We start from the raw sequence: 21977 nt of genomic DNA on the forward strand, positions 1-21977 counted from the left end.
CCTCTGGCAATATTCTAGGACCATTGGGTCGATACAATCATCCCTGGAAAAAAAACAAATACGAGTCCGTGATCTTTCTTCTGACAAAATTCATATTTTTGCAGGTATGAGCTTCAAACCTCTACAGTGGGGTTTTCTGACACGTTGAATCCGATAATGTGATTTTTGTTAATATTATCTAGCTTTTAGTAGGTTTTCCTCTCCTTTTTGTGAAAATAAGGCAAATTTTCTCAGGCTCTTTGCTGTTGAATGGTAAGACTAAACTTAATGAAACTTACATATTGAAAATCAGCATAAAAATTTAAATTTGTTTATGTATCTATTAGTATCGAAATTCCGTTTTTTAGAGTTTCGGTTACTATTGAGTCGGGTCACTCCTTACTTACAGTTCGTTACCACGAACTGTTTGAAAGGAATTTAAAGGATTTTCAGACTATCTAATGGGATTTTCTTAAAAGCAAATAAAACACTGTCCGTAAATATATCACTGAAGAAGAAAATGCAATAATTTAAAAGTCCTGAAAATTCAAAAGGAAAGACCTGAATAAACCAATGAAATGAACTTGGTTGAAGCTCTTTATTCATACAAAGGAAAAAATAACGATGAGGTAAGTTTAATGACAAACATTTTAAAATCATCAGGCTAATAACTTTGGTTAGCAAAAGAGGGGCTTGTTGCAATCTTGTAAGACAATTTTATGCTATTAGGAGAATTAAGCTCAAATAAATCAATTTCAAGCCTATCTCAAATTTTGGGTTGGTCCAAATGTTTTTTTTTTTGTTTTTTTTTTTCTGAATAAAAAGTGAACATAGGCCTATTATTCATTGTTCTTTTTAATTCTGATTCAAGTTATTGTACAGCCTATTGATCATACCTATTAAACCTACTATTTCAGATGCACCTTAGACCACCCCTTACAATTAATTAGATATGGCTCTAGCTTATAAACCAGGCAAGGCTTTACTAATATTTTTCTTAAAACTCAGAATAGTAAAAAACATTGATATGGCTCAAAATTTTTTTCAAATAACAGGAATTGCATTTTCAGAACTAAAGGCAGAGAAAAAGCAACTAGTAACTGAAAATTAAGGTAAAATGTTGTTTTGTCAAAATTTCAATAGGTATAGACCTGTCATGTTGGCAAATTTCTGGGCCCTCTAGAGGGAGAGGGAGTGAAGGTAGGTACTTCAAAATACCTTCCCAGGACATACTTAAGCCTGTAGGCCTATCCCTGAAAGTTTAATTTTCCTAATCTAACCCCTTTCCAAGATAGCAAGAAGTCACTAAACTAGAATTTTACCAGGTGGTAAAATTGACATGTTTAGATAACTTTTGAAGACCACACTACCTTTCCATGACAAAAGTAAAACATTTTAAAATAGGGATGAAACCTTTTAATTGACAGTGAATAGATACAAAACTTCTTAACTGAATATTTTGAACACATAGCCTATACAGTGTTCAAAATATCCAGTTAAGAAATTTTGTATCTGTTCACTGTCAATTAAAAGGTTTTATCCCTATTTTGAACTGTTTTACTTTAAATCAATGTTTGTGAATTATACAACTTTAAAAAAATGGATTTTATAATGAAATAATAAGTTAGAAGCTAATATTTTAACCCTTTTTGGTAACAAAAAACCATTGGAAGAAACTGTCATTTTTGACAGTCCAAAAATGCTTAAAATTAAATTTGCCCAATTATTATATTCAAAAAGACTATAGAAATGACATCTAGTGGTATTTTCACTTTTCTTGTAGGTAGGTCAATTATATGAACTGCTCAATATTTACTGGTATTTTTTTATGAAATGGCATTCAGTTGTTGCCAGATTTTTTTTCTGTTCAAATGTTTTGAGTTGTGGTTAGGTTGACACATGTGTGTGATGCATAGTGACAGCTTGAGCAAGTGTAAGACTGTCACCAGCTCCAAAAGTTTCTCATGTAGTGTAGAGATTGTCACTCCATATACTATCTTCTCTCTTACTATTTCAGTTTTATCTGTATAGGGTGCCTATATGACTTAACTAGAATTTTATTTTTCATGTGTATTCTCAACATTTTGTTTCTCTGGCATCTCTTCTGGAAGACATATCAAGAAAATGCCTGGTTCATCATAGGACCTGTATACTCCAATATTTCTGAAATGTGCCTTGATTTTGTCCTTATCAGCAGTTGTTTGCTCAAATGCACTGAGAATCTCTTGCCCTTGAGTGCCAACCCATTTGATGAGATAGATGTTTTCATGTATCAGTGCTGCACTGTTCTCTATATTTGTCACTTTAAAAGCAAAATCATCACTTTTCCTGTTTATTGATTGTTAAACTGAATCCATATCTTCTGCTGTTTCACTTTTATTACTGTAAAATTCTTCAATTTGAGCATTTACTTTAAACCCAAGCACCAACAAATAAGCAAAAGTAATTAAGTATCAAAGTCCAAACATTCATAAACAAGTTAATAAAGAAAGGTAGTAGATAACATTACAGAGAGCAAGGCCATCTGTAGTCTTCCTACTTTGGATTAAGTATCATAGGCAGCTAAATTGTGTTGCCTAAGTAAAGAATGATGTGGGCACAATGTTTTTTTTTACCAAGATACTTTTATAGAAGGAGTTGTTGTATTAACTTTAGAAGGGGCTCATTTGATTAGAGCTTGAAAGTTCAAGTACTCTTTTTAAGAGTTAAAAGAGGATAGCCTGATTAGAGATATAGATTTTAGGGCAACCAGACTCATCCTGTGCTCTTTTTTTCCCAAAAAACATCTGATAAAAGTTTTGAGATAATAATCTTTTTCAGCATAGTTGAAAGATAGAACAACTATGTCTGGAGATGCCAACTCCCCCACAACCCTTGGGGCATGTGCTGTAAGTAGTATGTAGTATGGGCTGTGTATGAAATGTATCAACAACATCCTAGGAATGGTTTAGGGTATTCAGTTGAATTTTTCAAGGTATGTTAAGGGGAATGTTAAGCTAATCAACAAGCACTGTGTGTATATTTTACAGCTACTACTATTAGTGCTGCTGCTCCTAATACTACTAGTGGTGCTACTGAAGCTAGGGGTATTATAGCAAAACTTTCAGGTTATGTTTAGTAAGATGTTGAACTAAATCAAAATGCACTATGTCAATTCAGGTTATTAAAAAGGGTATAACAGCAATATCCCAGGAACACAGAATATTAAGTAAAAAATTTCAGTGTATCTTGAGACACTGTTGAAATAACCAGATGATACTAATACTGGTACTTTAATACTACTACTAAGGCTAACAGGGTTAAGGATAATTTTCCAGGGCATGTTGAGTTAAATTGAAACACCCTGTTTGTGTGCAGGCTGTCACAAGGGCATTTTAGTAATATCTCCAGAATGGCTTAGAGCAGTGGTTCTCAAACTTGTTTAGACACTGTACCCCTTTTGCCCACAAAATACTTTAGGAACTTCTTCTTAGTTACTGGTACTGAGTAAACTTTAGCCAAAATATAAATAAAATTGCCAGTCCTAGACTTAAAGGGTTGTTTTTACTATTCTTGTTGTCCAAACATATACCCCCTGAAAACGGTTGAGTACCTCCAAAGGGTATGCATACCCCAGTTTGAGAACCACTGGCTCAGTATATTATGTTGAAACTTTAGGGTATGCTGAGAGGTAATATGAACTAATAAAAATGCACTATGTGCATAAGACTACTACAAGTAGTAGTAGTGCTGCTACTGCTGCTGCTATTTATACTAGATTACAACAGCTAATGGTATTAATTTGGAGCTTTCAAAGACTGTTTGTGGAGATGTTGGGCTGTATCAAAACACACTGTGTGCATGTATGTTGTCAAAAGGTTGTAAAAATACTATCCAAGAAACAAATTAAATATTTACTTTAAAACTATCAGGACAATAGGATGGGATGTTGAACTAGACCAAAAAAGCACAATGTGAATACTATTAATGATACAACTACTAATAATACTCCCAATGATAATACTATTGCTTTTGTCACCATGACTAAGGAATGGAGGAATAACGAGTGGAGGCTGGAATAGTATTAGATCAAAATAGAGTAGATTCCTCTTAAGTCAGTAAGCTTTATCTATTTTACAGTTCATCTCATAGCACCCCAAAGGCAAAAGTCAAGCAGTGCTTTTCCTTTATTATGAAACCAGTTTTATTCAATTGCTAAGTTGTTGAAGTGGCACTTTTGGTGTCATCTCAATGCTTTTTTGGGTCCTGTGTTCCCACACTAAGTCCAGATTTTGTTATTTTATGTCAAAACCATATTTTCATAAAAGAAAATTTTGAACTTTTTTAATTAAAGCACCCACTTTCCTCTCAATGGTTGGCATATCTACTTTGCTGTAGCAGAGGTAAACAGGGTCTTCTTTTCTTCCTGATCACATAAAATCAAGATCCTTAAAGAGTCATATTTAACTATGAATTTTGCACACAGGTTTGGTTAAGCACAGGTACAGGCACAGGTTAAGCACAACATGATTACTATTACTGCTACTACTACTTATACTACTCCCAATGATAACACTGTTGCTTCTGCTACCATGACTTCTACTATTGCTAATGCTAAGGATATTAGTAAAACTTTCAGGAAATGGTGAGGGCAGTGTTGAATGAAATCAAGATGTACTACGTGTATCCAGATTTTTGGAGGGTGTAATTTACTAGCTGTTAGTTTATGTAATTGTTATCCTTAGTTTTTTATCCTTTGTTATAAGTGTTTATTTGAACTTTTTTTACCTGTCTATGTAGGCTTCAGCAGCTCAAATATCTTGTCCAGGGGTTGTGGCGCCCCTGCTATCCTAATACCACACTCCAAGTTATCAATAACAAACTTCCAAAACCAAATCATAATTTTTTTTTTCATCTATGCTAATCTCTTTATGTGCACAAATCTTACTTTAATGGGAATGATTTTTTGCAAATTTTGTGAATTCTGTTGTCTATGATTTTGTGTAGGCCATAGGATTCATCTAGATAAAGAGAGAAAGGTATTGATGTTCCTTATTTTTGTAAAAACTAACTTGTAAATAAACTGAAAACCCTACTTCTACATAATCCAATAAATATGCTAACTAAGGATAGAAATGCAAAAAAAAACAATTAAAAAAAGACTTCTTATGGATAGAGCTGGCGTTGTTATGTTCTGTTCTATACTCTAATTTAACATGTTTTGTATATCCCATAAGATCTATGTTTCTATGCATCCACTAAAGGCCTATAGAAATAATAATAATAATTTATTTGTGACCCACTTGAAATAGCAGAGTATAAAAACAAACACACAGAAAAAAAAGCACGAAAAAACAACTTCTGATAACACATTAAATTACTGTAGAAAACATTTTAGAAGATCATGAAAAGGGTTAATAGTAAAATGTATCGAGTCGGACAATTTCTGGTGTAGCACTTTAAGTTTATTTAATAAATCTGGAGCCCCAAAATTTGTTACCATATCACTGTTCTTGTACCAGGGAGGAAGATACAACAAAAAACGGAGGAAACGAAAATAAGATGACTTGAGAGCCTTGGAATGAGGAGACTGAGTGGAATTTTAAAAGTGTTGCTATATTTGTGGACAAAAATATCTCTATTTCAGAGAAAAAAAGGATAAACCATGCATCTAAATTGTCTCAAAGAAGTATTTTTTAACTCTAAATTCAGTATAGCATATTGGAATAAATTTTTGTTACTGACACTCAATAAAAAGCATTCTCTTTGAAAGAAAATTGTTCCTTTTAGCTGTCAGGAATATGAATAAATTGTAATCAATTGCTATAAGCTAATACTGACCTTACCTTAGGTCCTCCTCTGCAGCCTGAGGCAAACATGGCATCTATAAAGAGCTTCCAGTTGTACTGCATGTGCGCTTACCACCAAAACATCTTCATCTTGGGGTTGTATTATTGTGTGAGTGTTGGGTAGGTCCTATTGATGTCTGCAATGCAAGTTGTTTTTTGGTCGACATCTCCTCTGGTTTCCCTGAGATTGCCATTCCAAATCTGCCTTGGGATCCTATTTTCCTTCATACAGATCACATGCCCAAGGTATTGCCACCTTTGTTGCTAAATGATATCTGTAACCATGGGCTGGTTAGATTGGACTATCTAGTTTGTGATGTGATCTCTCCAGTCTATATTCAGAATCCTATGAAGGCAATATTCAGAATCCTATGAAGGCAATAGCTTTCGAAGGCAAGAATCTGTTATTGTTGACTTAAATTTCGTAGGATACTTTTTCAATCACCATACTAGTTTTAGTCAGTTAAAAGCTCCACTGGCCTGCCCTATCCTCAACTGCACGTCCTGCTTGCTTGATCCCATTTTCCACTGCGTTACCAAGGTACCTAGACTCTGAAACCTGCTCAAGAGTTGAATCTCCACACTTTATGTTTAGAAGGAAATTAGTTGTTGCCATGCTCTTTTGTCTTTTCTGTGTTAATCTTGAGGCCAAGTTGGCCAGAATTTTCATGGACAGTATTGAGGAGATCTTGGAGTTTGGTCTTGTTACTTTTCATCAAGGCAATATCATCAGCAGAATCCAGGTCGCGTAGCTGTTTGCCTTCTCCAATTTGGGTGCCGGATTCTGTGCAATCAATGAGTATGTAATCAACAGTGAGAACAAAGAGGGTCCTTTTTGGGTCCAAACACAGCATTCTGTGTTTCCATATAATGCAACGATTAGGACCATTATTTTATCAGGAATTCCATAGTATTGCAGGACTTTCCATAGCAAGTTTTGGTTAATGGAATCAAAGGCTTTCTCAAAGTCCACGAAAATCAGGTACATTTTTTTTGCCATTCATTGCTCTCTTCAATCATCATCCATAATGTGCAGATGAGATTCATGCAATAATGGGATGGCTGGAAACCGTGCTGTTTGTCCTGTTGGTATTAAGGACTGTCTGTATGCACTGAATAATTATTTGTGAGAAGAGTTTACCCAGAATAGATAGTAGACTGATGCCCCTCCAGCTGTTAAACTTTTTCATGTCTCCTTTCTTGAAAAGTTTGATGAGCATACTTTTAGTCCAATCATTGGGTACCTTTTCAGACTTGTAGGTACTAGCAAAAAGATTGAGCCACACATCCATACTAGTATTCAGTGATATTTTTATCATCTTGGCTATTATTTTGTCAATTCCTGCTGCTCTGCTATTTTTCAGCTTGCAGGCTGCCTGTTGAACTTATAAATCACAAGGTTCTTCTGTGTTGATTTGGAGGTTTGAAAAGGGGGGGTTTTGGGGATATCTGGCGGATCATCTGGGTTGGGTCTGTTGAGAATCTTCTTGAATTGTATGGTCCATACTAGGGATATTTCTGACGGGTCTGAGACAATTTTGTTATTTGCCTCATTAACTGGCCCATTTATATTTTGGCATTTTCCACAATTTCATTGGTAATCTTGTATGAAGCTCTGGATACACCATGTTTTGCTGTTTCCTCCACCATGGCAGCTTTTTATCCAAAAGGTTGCGTTTATCCCCCCTTGAGCTCCTTTTGACTTGTTTATCTAGGTCTGTGTACATTTGGTTCTTTAGAACTGTGTCACTATTTTCACCACCTTTTTAGGAGCTGCTTCATTAAGTTATGCTGCTCATCATGCAGGTTCCAGGTTCTCTCTGATGTCCATTGGTCTCTTGGCATACCCCAGCATAGCAACAGCAGCACCATCTGATTGTAAACCTCTTTGATGATGTTCCAGGTTGGCTTGGTGTAAGGGCTTCAAATTTGATAGAGATTGTAACAACGAACTCATTTCGAACTGCTGCAGTGGAAAGCTTCGAGGAGTCCAAGGTTGGGTTTACTTTGGACTGATCTTCTATGTGACCTTTAGCTTCAATGCTATCCTTGCTATCATTAGGGCATGATCAGACGCCACGTCAGTACCTCTGAAAGCTCTCACATCTTGCAGACTAGACGTCCATTTTCTGTTGATCAAAAGGTCAAAGTGATTATCCATTCTATCAGGGGAGGTCCAAGAATATGTTTTGACCTTTTCAGTTTTCGATAGTGGGGTTATGGCTCTGACATTCCAAAAGCTAAGTTTAAGTGCAGGTTGCTAGACCACCACAAAATCATCCTTCTTTATCCTGACTTGGGACTCATCAGCTATCGTTGGAAGAATTCACTTACTGCACTAGACTGACACCTTCTTTTTAAGACAGATACCCATGTACACTGTTTGGTTCTATTATCTTGAGACCGGCAAGCCAAGAACACAGTGCTGGAAGAACAGCTTCATCTGATATTGCACCTCTATCTAGACTGATCTTCCTGAGGAAGTTATCCCCAAAAGTTTCTCTCTTGACTCTTTCAAAAGAAGAATAACTAGTTGTCTAAAAGCCTCAAGAAAAGACTTGCGGCAAGTATGCCTGGTGCCACAAATTTTAAAATACAAAAGGCCTTCAGTAAGAAATTTTATATTGATTTATTGTTGAGGGTTACATAATTACAACAGTTAAAAAGGGACATGTCAACATGTTTTTGGTCCAAGTTTTGACTGTTAATTATGTTCTAAAAAACGCAGGCTTTGGATCTTAAAAAGATTCAGCATCTTTTGTTTTCCTATTTTTAACATGATACTAGTCTTCAAACAAGTGTGATTTTTGTTCTGTTGATTTTGCTTGCATTTTATGCTTACTTGTTTGTGTACGACAATTGTGTTTTTTTTTTCTTTTAATTTTGTACTTAGTTTTTATCGATAAAATCTTCTACGTCTTAACATTTTTTTTCTTTTCAGTTAAATTTCAAAAAGGGCGAGGTAATCACTGTTACACAGAAAGAAGAAGGAGGCTGGTGGGAAGGAACTTTAAATGGGAAAACTGGTTGGTTTCCTGCTAATTATGTGAAAGAGTTTAAACCTACAGGTATTTTTCTACAAGTTTCTTCAGTAAATATGCTCTTTTTTTCGGAACTAAGGCAACTCCAATTCGTCATTAATAAAAATTATAAAAACAATTTCAAATCACTGATGCCAACATCAAAAATGATGCTACCTTCTTTAAAATATTCCTTGGATTTAGTTTACTTCCAATAATAATTTTTTGTTTAAAAAAGAATTGAACAAAAAATTTCCGCCCCTTCCACCGTCCCTTGTTTTTTGTTCCTGGGTCTCAAAGTTACATTGTTATCAATAGCCAGCTAAAGCACAAACCTTGTTCCAAATTTGGCTACATTTTTCATTTATTAGCTCACCCCCAACCCCCCCCCCCCAAAAAAAAAAAAAATATGTTAGTCAAATTGTATGTAGTATAAGCATGTATAGGTTAAAATTCTGACCTTGCGTCTGTAATATGCTTAAACTGGTGCTAAACTTTTGTGGTTCGTTTTTGCATATATAAAATTATTTGGGTAAAATTCTAGTTTTTCTTCTTTTTGCTATTATGAAAAGGGGCTAGGTTAGGAAAATGAAACTTTCAGAGATGGGTCTAGAGACCAAAGTGTGTCCTGGGAAGTAATTTGAAGTACCTGCCTTCACTCCTTCCCTCTCTAGAGGTCAATGACCTTTAAAATATTTCTGTTATGAAAGCGAAACCCTGCAAACAGATCTTCTGCTTAAATGAAGTACAACAACATTGTTTTCAGCTTCATAACTTTGCTCAGTCCCAATTTGTGAGGTTTCAAATATCTCAGAATACATTTCCTAAATTTAAAAGAAAAAAAACCAATGATATAGCTTAAAATTCTACTCAAATAACAGGAATTGCATTTTCAAAACTAAAACCAGAGAAAGAGAAACTGATACCAGGTAAATGTTGTTTTTTTTTTTCAAAATTTCAATAGGTATTTTACTTGTCAAGTAGACAAATTTTTTAAGACTTAGAAATCTTAAGAGGATAGACATGGAAGTTTGGCAATACCTTCCCAGAGTATGTTTTTGGCCCTGGATAATTTTTTTTGAAAGTTTTATTTTTCCTAACCTAACCTCTTTCTAAGTTAGCGAAAAGTAGCTAAACTAAGATTTTACCAATGATTTGCATAATATTATTGGAATGTTGTCACTATTTAGAGATTATCTTCTTCTGTTATTTGTGACTCTATATTTATATTATTTCAATAGTATTTTCAGAGCAATTGGCTATATATTAACCTTGTTTTGAATTTGGTTATATTTTTCATTGGATAGCTCACACCTCCCCCCAAAAATATTAGTCAGCATATATTTGCAATATAAAAATTATGTATAAAATGTAGTATATAGGATAAAATTCTGATGTTGCTTCTGCAATATGCATAAAATGGTGCTAAACTTTCGTGTTTTCAATTTTGCTGATATACAATTATTTGTACATTATTATTGGAATGCTGTCACTATTTAGAGATTATTTACTTTGATTATTTGTGACTCTTCATTTATATTATTTTGATAGAATTTTCAGTGCAACTGACGATACATTAGCTGGCCACAGATGGCTTCTTACGAGCCAAGGATGGCTGCAGAAGTTTATCTGGAGAAAACGGAGGGCAAGCCTTAACGGATTTATGTAGGAGAGGTTACGCAGGCTAGGAAAATAATACAATGTTATTTTCTAATATTAGAAAATAAGTAGTTTTAATATTATAAAACTACCAAATGAAAAAAATCATCTGAATACAATGCTGATCTTTTAATGATATGAGCTTTTAATTTTCATTACAACACTGAAATTGGAAACAAATTCTTGTAAATTACGACAAAGTGCTTGATACCCTAACGTGTCTTCTTTTTCTTTCTCTTTTCCCCCAACACTAGCTGATCACTGGAATGTCACAGGGGCACTGAAATTGATAACCTTCTGAAGTTTGAATTAGTGTTTTATTTTCCTCACACCATAAAGGTGTGTATTAACTGGTGACTGGTTTCATATTGCATAGCATAATTCATCCGAATCCTCCAAATAAAAGAAGATTGGTTCACTACTCAAACATGCTGACAATTATAATCATCACTACCGTCACACTATTCTTTTATATTTTTTTGCAGAATCTTTTGAGCCTGTTAAATTTTAATTTCTTCCAAATACCTCTCAATTTTTTCTGACTTAATTGTATCCCTAGACTAGGGACTAAATCCTATTAAAATTCAATTCCGACAAGAGTAAAACCTATTTGTAATCTTAGAGCTGAGGCCCGAACTCAACGACCCTCACTCTCCTTTACACATCTAAAAAAATAATTAAAATATTCGACCAAGTACGGGGAAAGAAACCAGAATCTGGTCATTTAAACGGAAACTGGATAAAGTCCTACATAAATGGAATAATTATTAACTTTGCCCTGCACATGCAAGTAGCAGTGCCCTGCACATGCAAGTAGCAGCCTGAAAGAAAAGCGTTTTCATCGGCTGCCAGTGACAGAAATTACTTGCAATCGCGGCTCTGCCGGTTCTTTGCTTTAGGTCCAAATTAGTTTAACTTGCCCAAATTTAATACATAAGTAATATAAGGTATATTACTTATAATATAAGTAAGTTATATAAGTTAATGTAAGTTAAACATTCCGAACGAAGCAAGAAGCCTATTTTGAGCTTCTAATTGATATTAGTTAAAACTTATTCTTTGGTCTTGGGTTGAGTTGAGTGAAATGAGGCTTAATTTAAATATGGTTGAGTTACACAAGGGTTAATTTCAAGGGGGCTGATATAAACTGGCGCCAGTTGAACGAGGGTTTAGCTGAATGGAGGGGATTTTTACGGAGACTCGGTTAAATGGGGTTGAATTGCACCTGGGTTGAGTTGAACAGGACCCGGTTAAATGGAGTTTCAGTTTCACGAGGGTTCAGTCAAATGGGGTTGAGTTGCACAGGGGTCTAGTTACATAGGGGCTTAGTTAAATAGGCCTGAACTGCACGTGGATCAGGTTAAACGGGGTTCAGTTGTACGAGGGTTTAGTTAAATGGGGTTAAGTTACTCAGAAGCTTAGTTGCATGTGGTCAGTTACACGCACACTCCTTTTATGTACTTAACGTTACCAAAACGTCATTACAACACTATATTGTTTTTGGGTTCGTTAAGTGTATTTGAATGTACGCCAGTCAGATAATTTTTTTTAAATAGAGGCTCTAAAGTAAAGTCAGCCGAAGGTGCATGTCCTGCCCATGACCCACCAAAATAATGCCTTGTCCCACCGGTGGGGTTTATGCCCCACGTTGGGAATCACGACCCTAGATTGTAAGATGGCTTGCATGATAGTTCTACTGTTTTATGCCTACCCATCATATGTAAGAAAGTTCAGGAATGTCGGTTTAATTGTAGTTATGAAATGACTGCCTTTGATTTATTTTATTCCCCCAAAAGTTAGAAAATAATTCCACTTTTGATTGTAAACTTATCGAAAGCGCAATGAAAACAATTACACAGTTGCCAAACCTGATCAAAATATATTCTATGGGGGTGTCTAATGTTTTCAGATCTTGGGAGAACCCTTCATTTTACATGCATATATTTATCTTCTCCAGTGCATAGAACCTCTATGAGGCTGTATTTTAGTTCCTCTAGGTGCAAGTTTAGAGTTTTGACATCCAAATTTTGTCGGGAGTCCGCCTTTTATTTTTTGTGTATTGATTATTACAACTATTTTAGGCGGAATTATTTCAACATCTTTGCCAGACAATGGACAGGAAGTTCAGTCAAAACAGAAGAGTTTTCAAATTATAATAATGAATGACATAACGGAATCTGAGAGAAACTTTATAAAAGAATGCCAGAACCTTGTTGAACAATATTTGAAGCCACTAGAGAAATGTAGTCTGTAAGTTTTTCTGTCTTCTTCCCTAAGCCTGATCTGTCTATGCCGTTAGTTATCAACCTTTTTTTGTTGTTCATGGCCAACTTCTTAGTAGGCTAGAGTACAAAATATTGTGTCTAATGTTTCTGTCCTAGCAATTTTTACATGAGGTTCTCTCAACGTAAAGTACTGAGAAAAAAGGTGACTGGTGTTTTTACTGATTTTATTCATGTCTTAAGCTAGATTCTATCTTTTTTAAAGTTTTTTGTTTCACCACTTTTCATGAAGCCCGCAAAGGTTTGACATCATTGTCTATTTTCTGATCTTGTTTTAATAAGGGTTCTCTGAAATGTTTCTTCAGTGCCGTTGTTCTCGAGTTACTACCTTTGTGCATCATCTTAAGAATATTATAAACTGATTGAAGCCATTGAGAGTCGTTTTAGCTAAGGGGTTGGCGTTCTAGACTTGTAATCTGATGTCGTTCAGGATAGAGTTTGAGTCCTGGTGGTGCCGATTATTTGTTTGTCAACAAAGGTCAGTAGTGTGACTGTAAGCTCAGTCAGAGTCGACTCAGCTTCTATTCGGTACCTGGGGAAATCCGGCAAACCTGAAAGGGAAGGGTTTATGTTCAGGATGGATGGCCCTCAACCTACCATAGGCTTTCCTGGCTGAGGGGTAAAGAAACGGAGATAATCACCATCAGTAGGGACTATAGATTCCAGTGCTGTATTCTTTACCTTTACCGTTAAGTCATACTTTCGTCCTACATAAATTGATTGAAATTGAATAAACTTCTTTATAAAAGCTTGCGTTTGGTGCTGCGCCACTAAAATTTTCTTGAATATCTTGATAAAAATAAAAACCTTATACCTATCCATCTCTTTGTTCTTAAGTGTCTGTGCTTCAGTGGCGTATTGCGATGATTTGTGCATTATGAATAGCTATAGTCTTTGCTATTCTGCACCATATTGATATGGTGCAGAATGGTATGGCCTATTCTTTCTGCACCATATTGATATGGTGCAGAATTGATATGGTGCAATATGGTGCAGAATATATGCAATGCACCATATTGATATGGTGCAGTATGGTGCAGAATATGAATAGCTATATTCTGCACCATATTGATCTTACCATAACAATATTAGCTGTGTACTGGCGACGATTTGCTTGCTTTTCTAAGTAATACCTTAACCTAGGTTGTTTTTTCTAAGACCACACTGCCTTTCTATGACGTACAAATTATAGTTCAAATGTGTACATGTCCCCTTATTAGACAATTAGAACAGACACGAAAACAGTTTAAATACAGATAAGAACAGTTTCTCTGCTGATGGCAACCATTGGTGTATGTAGTCGAAACGTTCAGAATTTTTTGTATCTTTTCTCACTGTCTAATAAGGGGATTTATCCCTATTTGAACTTTTATTTGTTTGAAATGCTTTCTTCATTAAGAATTGAAATTGACACTTCATCAGTAAAACCATCTTAAACAATGTCATAAAAAACATATTATATATTTTTGGCTTTGTTATTTAGGTTCCTTGCTTCAACAAAGTACTGTGATGAGCTATGCAGCTCATTCACTGTGATGAGCTATGCAGCTCATTTACTGTGATGAGCTAAGCATTGGTGATAAACACCAATGACACCATGACACCAATGAACACCATACTTAGTTTCAATGACAGCTTTCTTGCATGGTGTTTATCGGGCAGTTTCTGGGTTTTTCATGTACTGGGATTTGACCACCTTGATCATGAAGAAGTGTTTTGGGCACATGATTCCCTAAAACAATATCTTTTCTTTCCTTAGTACTTGGACTTAAGCACCATACAGGGATCTACTGTGTACTTGTAGCTTTTTGTAGCACTTAGTATTAACCAAGTGACATATAGCAATCGCAAATTCTGTCAGTCTGTCTGTCCCGGTTTTGCTACTTTAGGCACTTCAAGGTAAGCTAGGACGATGAATTTTGGCAGGCGTATCAGGGTCCGGACCAGATTAAATTAGAAATAGTCGTTTTCGCGATTTGACCGTCTGGGGGGAGTGGGGGGTAGGTTAATTCGGAAAAAATAGAAAAAATGAAGTATTTTTAACTTACGAACGGGTGATGGGATCTTAATGAAATTTGATGTTTGGAAGGATATCGTATCTCAGAGCTCTTATTTTAAATCTCGACCAGATCAGTCGGGTCTGTAAATTCCAACCCTCCCCGACCCGACAGTGACATTGGGAGGAATTGAGGGGGGACCTAACATCTCAGAAAACGTTTAGAGTTGAGGAATCGGGATGAAACTTGGTGGTAAAAATAATCATAAGTCCTAGATATGTGATTGAAATAACCGGAACGGAATCGCTCTCTTTGGGGTAGTTGGGGGAGGGGGTAATTCTGAAAAATTAGAAAAAATGAGGTATTTTCAGCTTACGAACGGGTGATCGGATCTTAATGAAATTTGATATTTAGAAGGATATCGTGTCTCAGAGCTTTTATTTTAAATCCTGACCGGATCCGGTGAAGAGAAAGTTGGGGGCGGAACCTAAAATCTTGGAAAACGCTTAGAGTGGAAGGATCGGGATGAAACTTGGTGGGAAAAATAAGCACAAGTCCTAGATACGGGATTGACATAATCGGAACGGATCAGCTCTCTTTAGGGGAGTTTGGGTGGGGGGGGGGTTAATTCTAAAAAAAATGAGGTATTTTTGACTTACGAAAGAGTGATCGTATCTCAATGAAATTTCATATTTAGAAGGACCTCGAAACTCAGATCTCTTATTTTAAATCCCGACCGGATCCAGTGTCATTGGATCCAGTCTCTCCGCTTAAAGCGGAGAGATCGGGATAAAACTTGGTGGAAAGAATAAGCACAAGTCCAAGATAGGGGAGTAATTCGGAAAAAATAGAAAAAATGAGGTATTTGTAACTTACGAACGGGTGATCAGATCTTAATGAAATTTGATCAAACAGTTCGTGGTAACGAACTATAGTAAGGAGCGACCCGGCTCAATAGTAACCAAAACTCTAAAAAATGGAATTTTGATGCCAATAATTACATCAAAAGAATCTCATTTTAATGCTGATTTTGAATATATAAATTTGATCAAGATTAGTCTTACCCGTCAAAAGTTACGAGTGTGAGAAAATTTGCCTCATTTTAGAAAATAGGGGGAAATACCCCCTAAAAGTCATACGATCTTAACGAAAATCACACCATCAGATTCAGCGTATCAGAGAACCTTATTGTAGAAGTTTCAAGCCCTTATCGACAAAAATGTGGAATTTCGCATTTTTTGCCAGAAGACAAATCACGGATGCGTGTTTATTTGTTTTTTGTTTTTTTTTTCTTTCTTTTCCCCAGGGGTTATCGTATCGACCAAGTGGTCCTAGAATGTCGCGAAAGGGCTCATTCTAACGGAAATTAAAAGTTCTAGTGCCCTTTTTAAGTGACCAAAAAAATTGGAGGGCACCTAGGCCCCCTCTCACGCTCATTTTTTCCCCAAAAGTCACCGGATCAAAATTCTGAGATAGCCATTTTATTCACCATAGTCGAAAAACCTAATAACTATGTCTTTGGGGATGATTTACGCCCCCGCAGTCCCCGTGGGAAGGGCTGCAATTTACAAACGTTGACCTGTGTTTACATATTGTAATGGTTACTGGGAAGTGTACAGACGTTTTCAGGGGGATTTTTTGGGTTTGGGGGGAGAGTTGAAGGGGGGGGGGGGGGTACGTGGGACGATCTTTCCATGGAGGAACTTCTCATAGGGGAAGAGACTTTCAATGGAGGGGGCGCAGGATTTTCCAGCATTATTTAAAAAAACAATGAAAAAATAAATATGAAAAGTTTTTTCTGCTGAAAGTGAGGAGCAGCATTAATACTTAAAATTAACAGAAATTATTACGCATATGAAGGGGTTTACCTCCTCGTAATACCTCGCTCTTTACGCTAAATTATTTTTAGTAATTTCAACTATTTATTCTACGGCCTTTGTGATTCAGGGGTCATTCTTAAGGAATTGGGACAAAATTTAAGCTTTAATGTAAAGAGCGAGGTATCGACGAGGGGTGAGCCCCCTCATATACGCAATAAAACATACGAATATAGAAGTTCGCTACGTAAGTTACGTATATTTTTTACTTATGAAAACGTTAGTAAAAAATTAAAAGTTGTAGTTGCTTTTTTATGTAATCAAAAAATTGAAGGGCAACTAGGCCTCCTCTCTCGCTCCTTTTGTCACAAAATCTTCCAATTATGATTATGAAAAACCCATTTAGCGCAAAAAATTAATATGCAAATTTCGTTTTAATTATTTATGCGTGGAGAGCCAAGATCAAAAAATGCATCAATTTAAAAACGTCCAGAAATTAAACAAAAAAAAGTTTTTCTAAATAAAAGTTAGGAGCGACATTAAATTTAAAACGAACAGAGATTACCCCGTATATGAAAGGGGCTTTTCGTCCTCAACGCCTCGCTCTTTACGCTAAAGTTTTTAAATTTTTAAGAAGTCGAGTTAAGAGAAAGAGTCAAACTTTAGCGTAAAGTTTTTTTGTTTAATATCTAGAAGGATCTTGTGCTTTTGAACTCTCATTTTACATCTCGACCAGATCCGGTAACATTGAAGGGAGTTGGAAGGGGAAACCGGAATTCTTCGAAAACGTGAAAATCGAGGTATCTTACGAATGGGTGAGTGGATCTTGATGAAACTTGATATATAGAAGAATCTTATGTCTCAGATGCTCCATTTTCAATTCGAATCGGATCCGGGGACATAGAGGGTTGGAGGGGCGGGGAAACAGAAATCTTGGAAACCGGAAATCTTGGAAAACCCTTAGAGTGGAGAGATCGGGATGAAACTTGATGGGAAGAATGAGGTATGAGCTAAGAGCTCATACCATATGAGCTCTTAGCTCTTGTTTCACAATACGATTGGAATCTTTGTTGCTGTGCATTGTATTGATTGAACTGTATTTGTCGTCTGCCAGTATTGCACTATTCTGTTCATGATTTTTTTGTTATCGTCAGATAGCTGAAATTATCTTACACACTTAAAAAATGTAATGTATGGCTTTATTTTTTAATGTCCATGCTTCAGCTCTGTATTCTGATGAGTTGGGTTGTACAACGCTTTACAGTGATAATTTGTGCACCACACTTAGCTTCAATGATTGTGGTCATGAATCGTATTTACCATGCTGTATTTGTATTTGTTTTATATTGAATTTTAACCACTTTGTCAATAAAGAATTGTGCTATCACCTCGTCATTGAAATTTTGTAAACAATCTCAGGTGAAAAAATTATGCATATTTTTGTTGCCCGTCGTTTATACCATATATTATGGGTTTCCATCATATCTAGTGTTGGTCATTCATAATTGTTGTATGCCATATTTATCTTGCTATGATTAATTGTCAGATTGCCGAGATTGACTTTGTTCGTGAAGAATTGTGATTGGTATCTCATCACTAATTACACGTTCCGAAAAAAGAAGTTTTACATGTTGTTCTCTTTGATCCTTAGGATTGATGCCAATTAGTGATCAGAACTAAACACGTTTTGTTCTTTTTGTTATATTGTGCCTTTACTCGAGCGCCATGCAGTGATAATTTGTGCACCATACTTTGTTGCATTCATTACTTTTGTATACCGTATTGACTGCTTTATGTTGGTATTTGGTTTGCGTCGAGTTTGAACTTTTTATTAAGTTGTGCTGGGCACATCATCGATAAGGTGTAAACCTTTGCCCAAACTTCTCCCGAGTATGTCCAACAAAAGATTTTCTTGGTATTTTTTTATTATTCTTCCACGCCTATTCTTTTGCACCGTATGATGAGGAGCTCTGCAGCACACTTAGCTATAGTTATCGTTGTCATGCTTTAAATCTTCCCTGCAGTTTTCGTGTATGGTGTACATCAAGGTTGAAGCGTTTTGCTTGAACAGAATTGTTTTCAATATATCTTCATAAAGACTTTCGTCTGCAATTTGATTATACAAATTATACAAGCGCAGTAAAAACATCTTAACTGCTTTTCTATGTGGACTTTAACGTCCATTCTTTTAGGATGCAAAGTGACGAGTTTCACACAATGCTTCGTTGCAATAATGGACATTGTGCACCATATTATTCAAAATATATTTGTGTTTTTCCATACATAAGGATTGAACCACTTCGTCCATAAAGCGCGTGTTTGGGAGGTCATCACTAAGCTCGGCTGTGGGAATACGACAGGAGTTAAATGACATTTACAAACTGTTTAGGAGAAGCAAAAAACTGTTGTCAATGGTTTGCCGGTTGAAAAGACGTTATATTCGTGACTGTGGAAGAGTCGTGCACTTAATGCTTTTGGTGTGCAAAACTGGTCGAAATTTGGTTATAACACATTTTGAGTGGATTTTAAATTGAAATATCTCGACAGCAAAAGAGCATACGTGCATACAGATTAAACCAATCGATCGAGTGTGCCTGATTTTAGTAGGATCGATTTATAACTCATTTTTGACAAAATGCGTCACTTAACGCCTTTTGTATTTCTATGGCCGAGCTGTATGTTTAATATTCCACATGGGATAGGAATTTCTAGTTTTACTATTTAACAGTTATAGCAAATATAACATCCTGGAAATAACCATATATCCTGGACTTCGATTCCGATGATCAAATTATGTAACTGGGTCTCCATTTCAGTCAAAACAAGAAGAAAAAGAAAATGATATTTAACCAAGAAGATGGGTCTAGGCAGCACTATTCTCTTCCTTGTCTCTACCAATGTGATATAAACGGTTTTTGTATTCTGTTTTCATGAATAAGAAATTACTATTTTTGTGAACTTATTGCTCACATTATAAGTTAGCACATTTATTAACTCTAAATTTACTTTAAAACTTATTTTGCTCTTATCTAAACACCTTAATATCAGTGCTCTCAGTTTTTGATTTTAATGACTGTCTAAACCAGTTTAGGGTGAATGGTCTTAGCTTTTGTTTTATACGCCTATGTTATCTGTGATTGTCGTGCGGCATGAAACAAATGCAACTGTGTGAACTCAACTTTAGATTTTAGTTCCTATACCACTTTGCAGTTATGTTGAAGAAGTATTGTTATTATTGTTTCGTATATTTTATTATTTTATCATATTATATTTATTATTTACATAATTTTTTTTTACCGTAGGGATTGTGGCTTTTGACTTCCAATCGGCCTATTTAATAATCAACTTGTAACTTTTTGCTAGATTACCCCAAGTTGACTATGCACAATTGGTGGCAAATTATGAAGAAGTTATTCGTATTCATAACAACATGCTACATGCCTTAGAAGAAATGATGGGGAGCAAATCAGGAACCCCTCGATTTGGAAGAGTTTTTCTTTCACAAGCGCCTCATCTGAAGACAGTTCATATTCAGTATTGTTCAAGCCATCCAAAAGCAATAACAATTGTCGAAAAGTATAGGTAAGGACCATACCTGCTTACAAAGAGGTACATCTTGGGGGAATACTCCTTCCTAAGGATCAGGTTAAAATAAACCTCTTTTATTTGGTACTTAAAATGTCTCTTTATTACATGTCTTACTCCCTCCCGTTTACTTAAAAATTTTACTAACCTCTCGTTCCCAAAGGTGAGAATATTCCCTGTTGGCAGGTTATATGGGGTTATATTTCTTTTCGGCCTTGCACGTTTTTCACGAAGGAAACTGGTGTTTATAGATCAAAACAGATAATTATCATCGATTATATCGCTGTCAATGTATATCGATGCGTTAATATGTTGTTGATGTCGGTATGTTGATATGTCGATATGGTAGTATCGATGTTAATATAGCAAAACTAAGAAGGAAATTGATGTTAAAATGACGAAAAGCCTATCCTAATCAAGCGATGGCCCTGCATCTGGAGAGAATTATAAAGACAATAAAAAACGGATTGATTGTTAGTTCACCGACGATTCTGGGCTAGATCCTCTGACAACTGTTGTTAATATCTGCTGTTATAAGGCTTTCTTTCTCAAGGGGGGTGACCCTTCATGTAATCACAGCCGTGAAGTGGACGCCACTTTGCACTCTGTCAGTTTCAGATGACTGCAGCGAACTTTTAGTAATAGTAGTAGTCTTGAGGATATAATTTCTTTTTGACATTTTTTATCTATTTAATCAGATTCGTATAGCAAGCCAAAGAAAAGAAATGGGGAAAAGATTTACATAATACTATGTACTGTAGGCTTGTCACAGAATTTTCACATCTAGCACTTAAAAATTTAAACCAATTTATAAATGAACAGTATTTGAGAAATGATTTAGCAACTAATCAAGATTGAAAACTGTAGCCTAATACTCGATATGATGCGACGGAAATCAATGCTTGTTGCATCGGATATCGACAATCTTAACAGTTTCGATACGCAAATGTCATGATTTGTTTAAATTTAGAAATGTTTCTTGTTCTCCTGTGATAGAATAGGTTCATCATGTAAGAACTTTTGATGTATTTTTATGCCAAATATTTTTATGATGCAAAACGCATGTATACAATACTAGCTATTTAAATACGGTATTTGTATCCATCTATGTAATTTCTACCCCAACAATGTTTTTCAAGTACTCTTGAAAAAACGTGAAATAGGTCATTCCTGAATAAGTAAAAGAGTTATGGAGAAGTGGACTTGGGTTTGAAATCGACTCGTTCATACCATTGTCTGGCATCTGGTTGAGTCGTTTAATTATATCACAGTTAAGCCAATTGTAACCATTGCACCCAGTTGTGTCGGGAAGGCGGTCGATTCTGAGATTAGGATATTTATCTTAGCAATAATAGAATAAAGATTATGTCTTTTTTAATCTACTTGGATCTTTTTCAGTGGAAGAATTGTTCCTTTTTCTTTTTTTTCTTACTGGGAAATAGCAAAAGTGAATGAATTACATTGAAGGCCCTGTATTTTAACTGTCTAAATAAAAGAAAAAGCATGTTTTTAAATCTACCCAAGAAGGTAAATAGTTATAATTTTGGGTGCTAATGTACAAAGCCTGAACTATTGTGCTGATTCTTCCTTGTTTAATGAAAATGTTGAGGTAACCCAATCAACTTCAAACCGTCAAATCTATAAACTATCCAAAGTATATTTTATGTCCGTTATTTTTGGGTTGATTTGGTGCCAAAATATTCCCCACCCTGGCATAGGTGCCTGGGTGCTAAGTTTTTTCTTAAAATTACATGTAACAGGGCTCCGATTTCAGTCAGGATGCAATTTTTGAGTTCCTCTATTATATGGA

At 35.6% G+C, this 21977-nt stretch overlaps 1 protein-coding gene across 3 annotated transcripts in view; it reads left to right on the plus strand.

Annotated features, from left to right (window-relative positions):
• Nucleotides 1–470: 470 nt before the first annotated feature.
• Nucleotides 471–21977, plus strand: part of LOC136037011 (rho guanine nucleotide exchange factor 7-like) — a 74886-nt gene continuing 53379 nt past the window's right edge. For 2 of the 3 annotated variants that reach the window (XM_065719425.1, XM_065719426.1), the window contains exons 1-4: nucleotides 472–608; nucleotides 8749–8875; nucleotides 12568–12736; nucleotides 19946–20164. In XM_065719425.1, coding sequence (XP_065575497.1) covers nucleotides 558–608; nucleotides 8749–8875; nucleotides 12568–12736; nucleotides 19946–20164 — 566 coding nt within the window. In that variant the 5' untranslated portion in view covers nucleotides 472–557. Of the gene's footprint in view, nucleotides 609–8748; nucleotides 8876–12567; nucleotides 12737–19945; nucleotides 20165–21977 lie in introns of all 3 variants that reach the window. The other variant, XR_010619850.1, reaches the window with a different exon arrangement.

This window comes from Artemia franciscana, chromosome 16 (assembly GCF_032884065.1).
Source record: "Artemia franciscana chromosome 16, ASM3288406v1, whole genome shotgun sequence".
Classification (NCBI taxonomy): Eukaryota; Metazoa; Arthropoda; class Branchiopoda; order Anostraca; family Artemiidae; genus Artemia; species Artemia franciscana.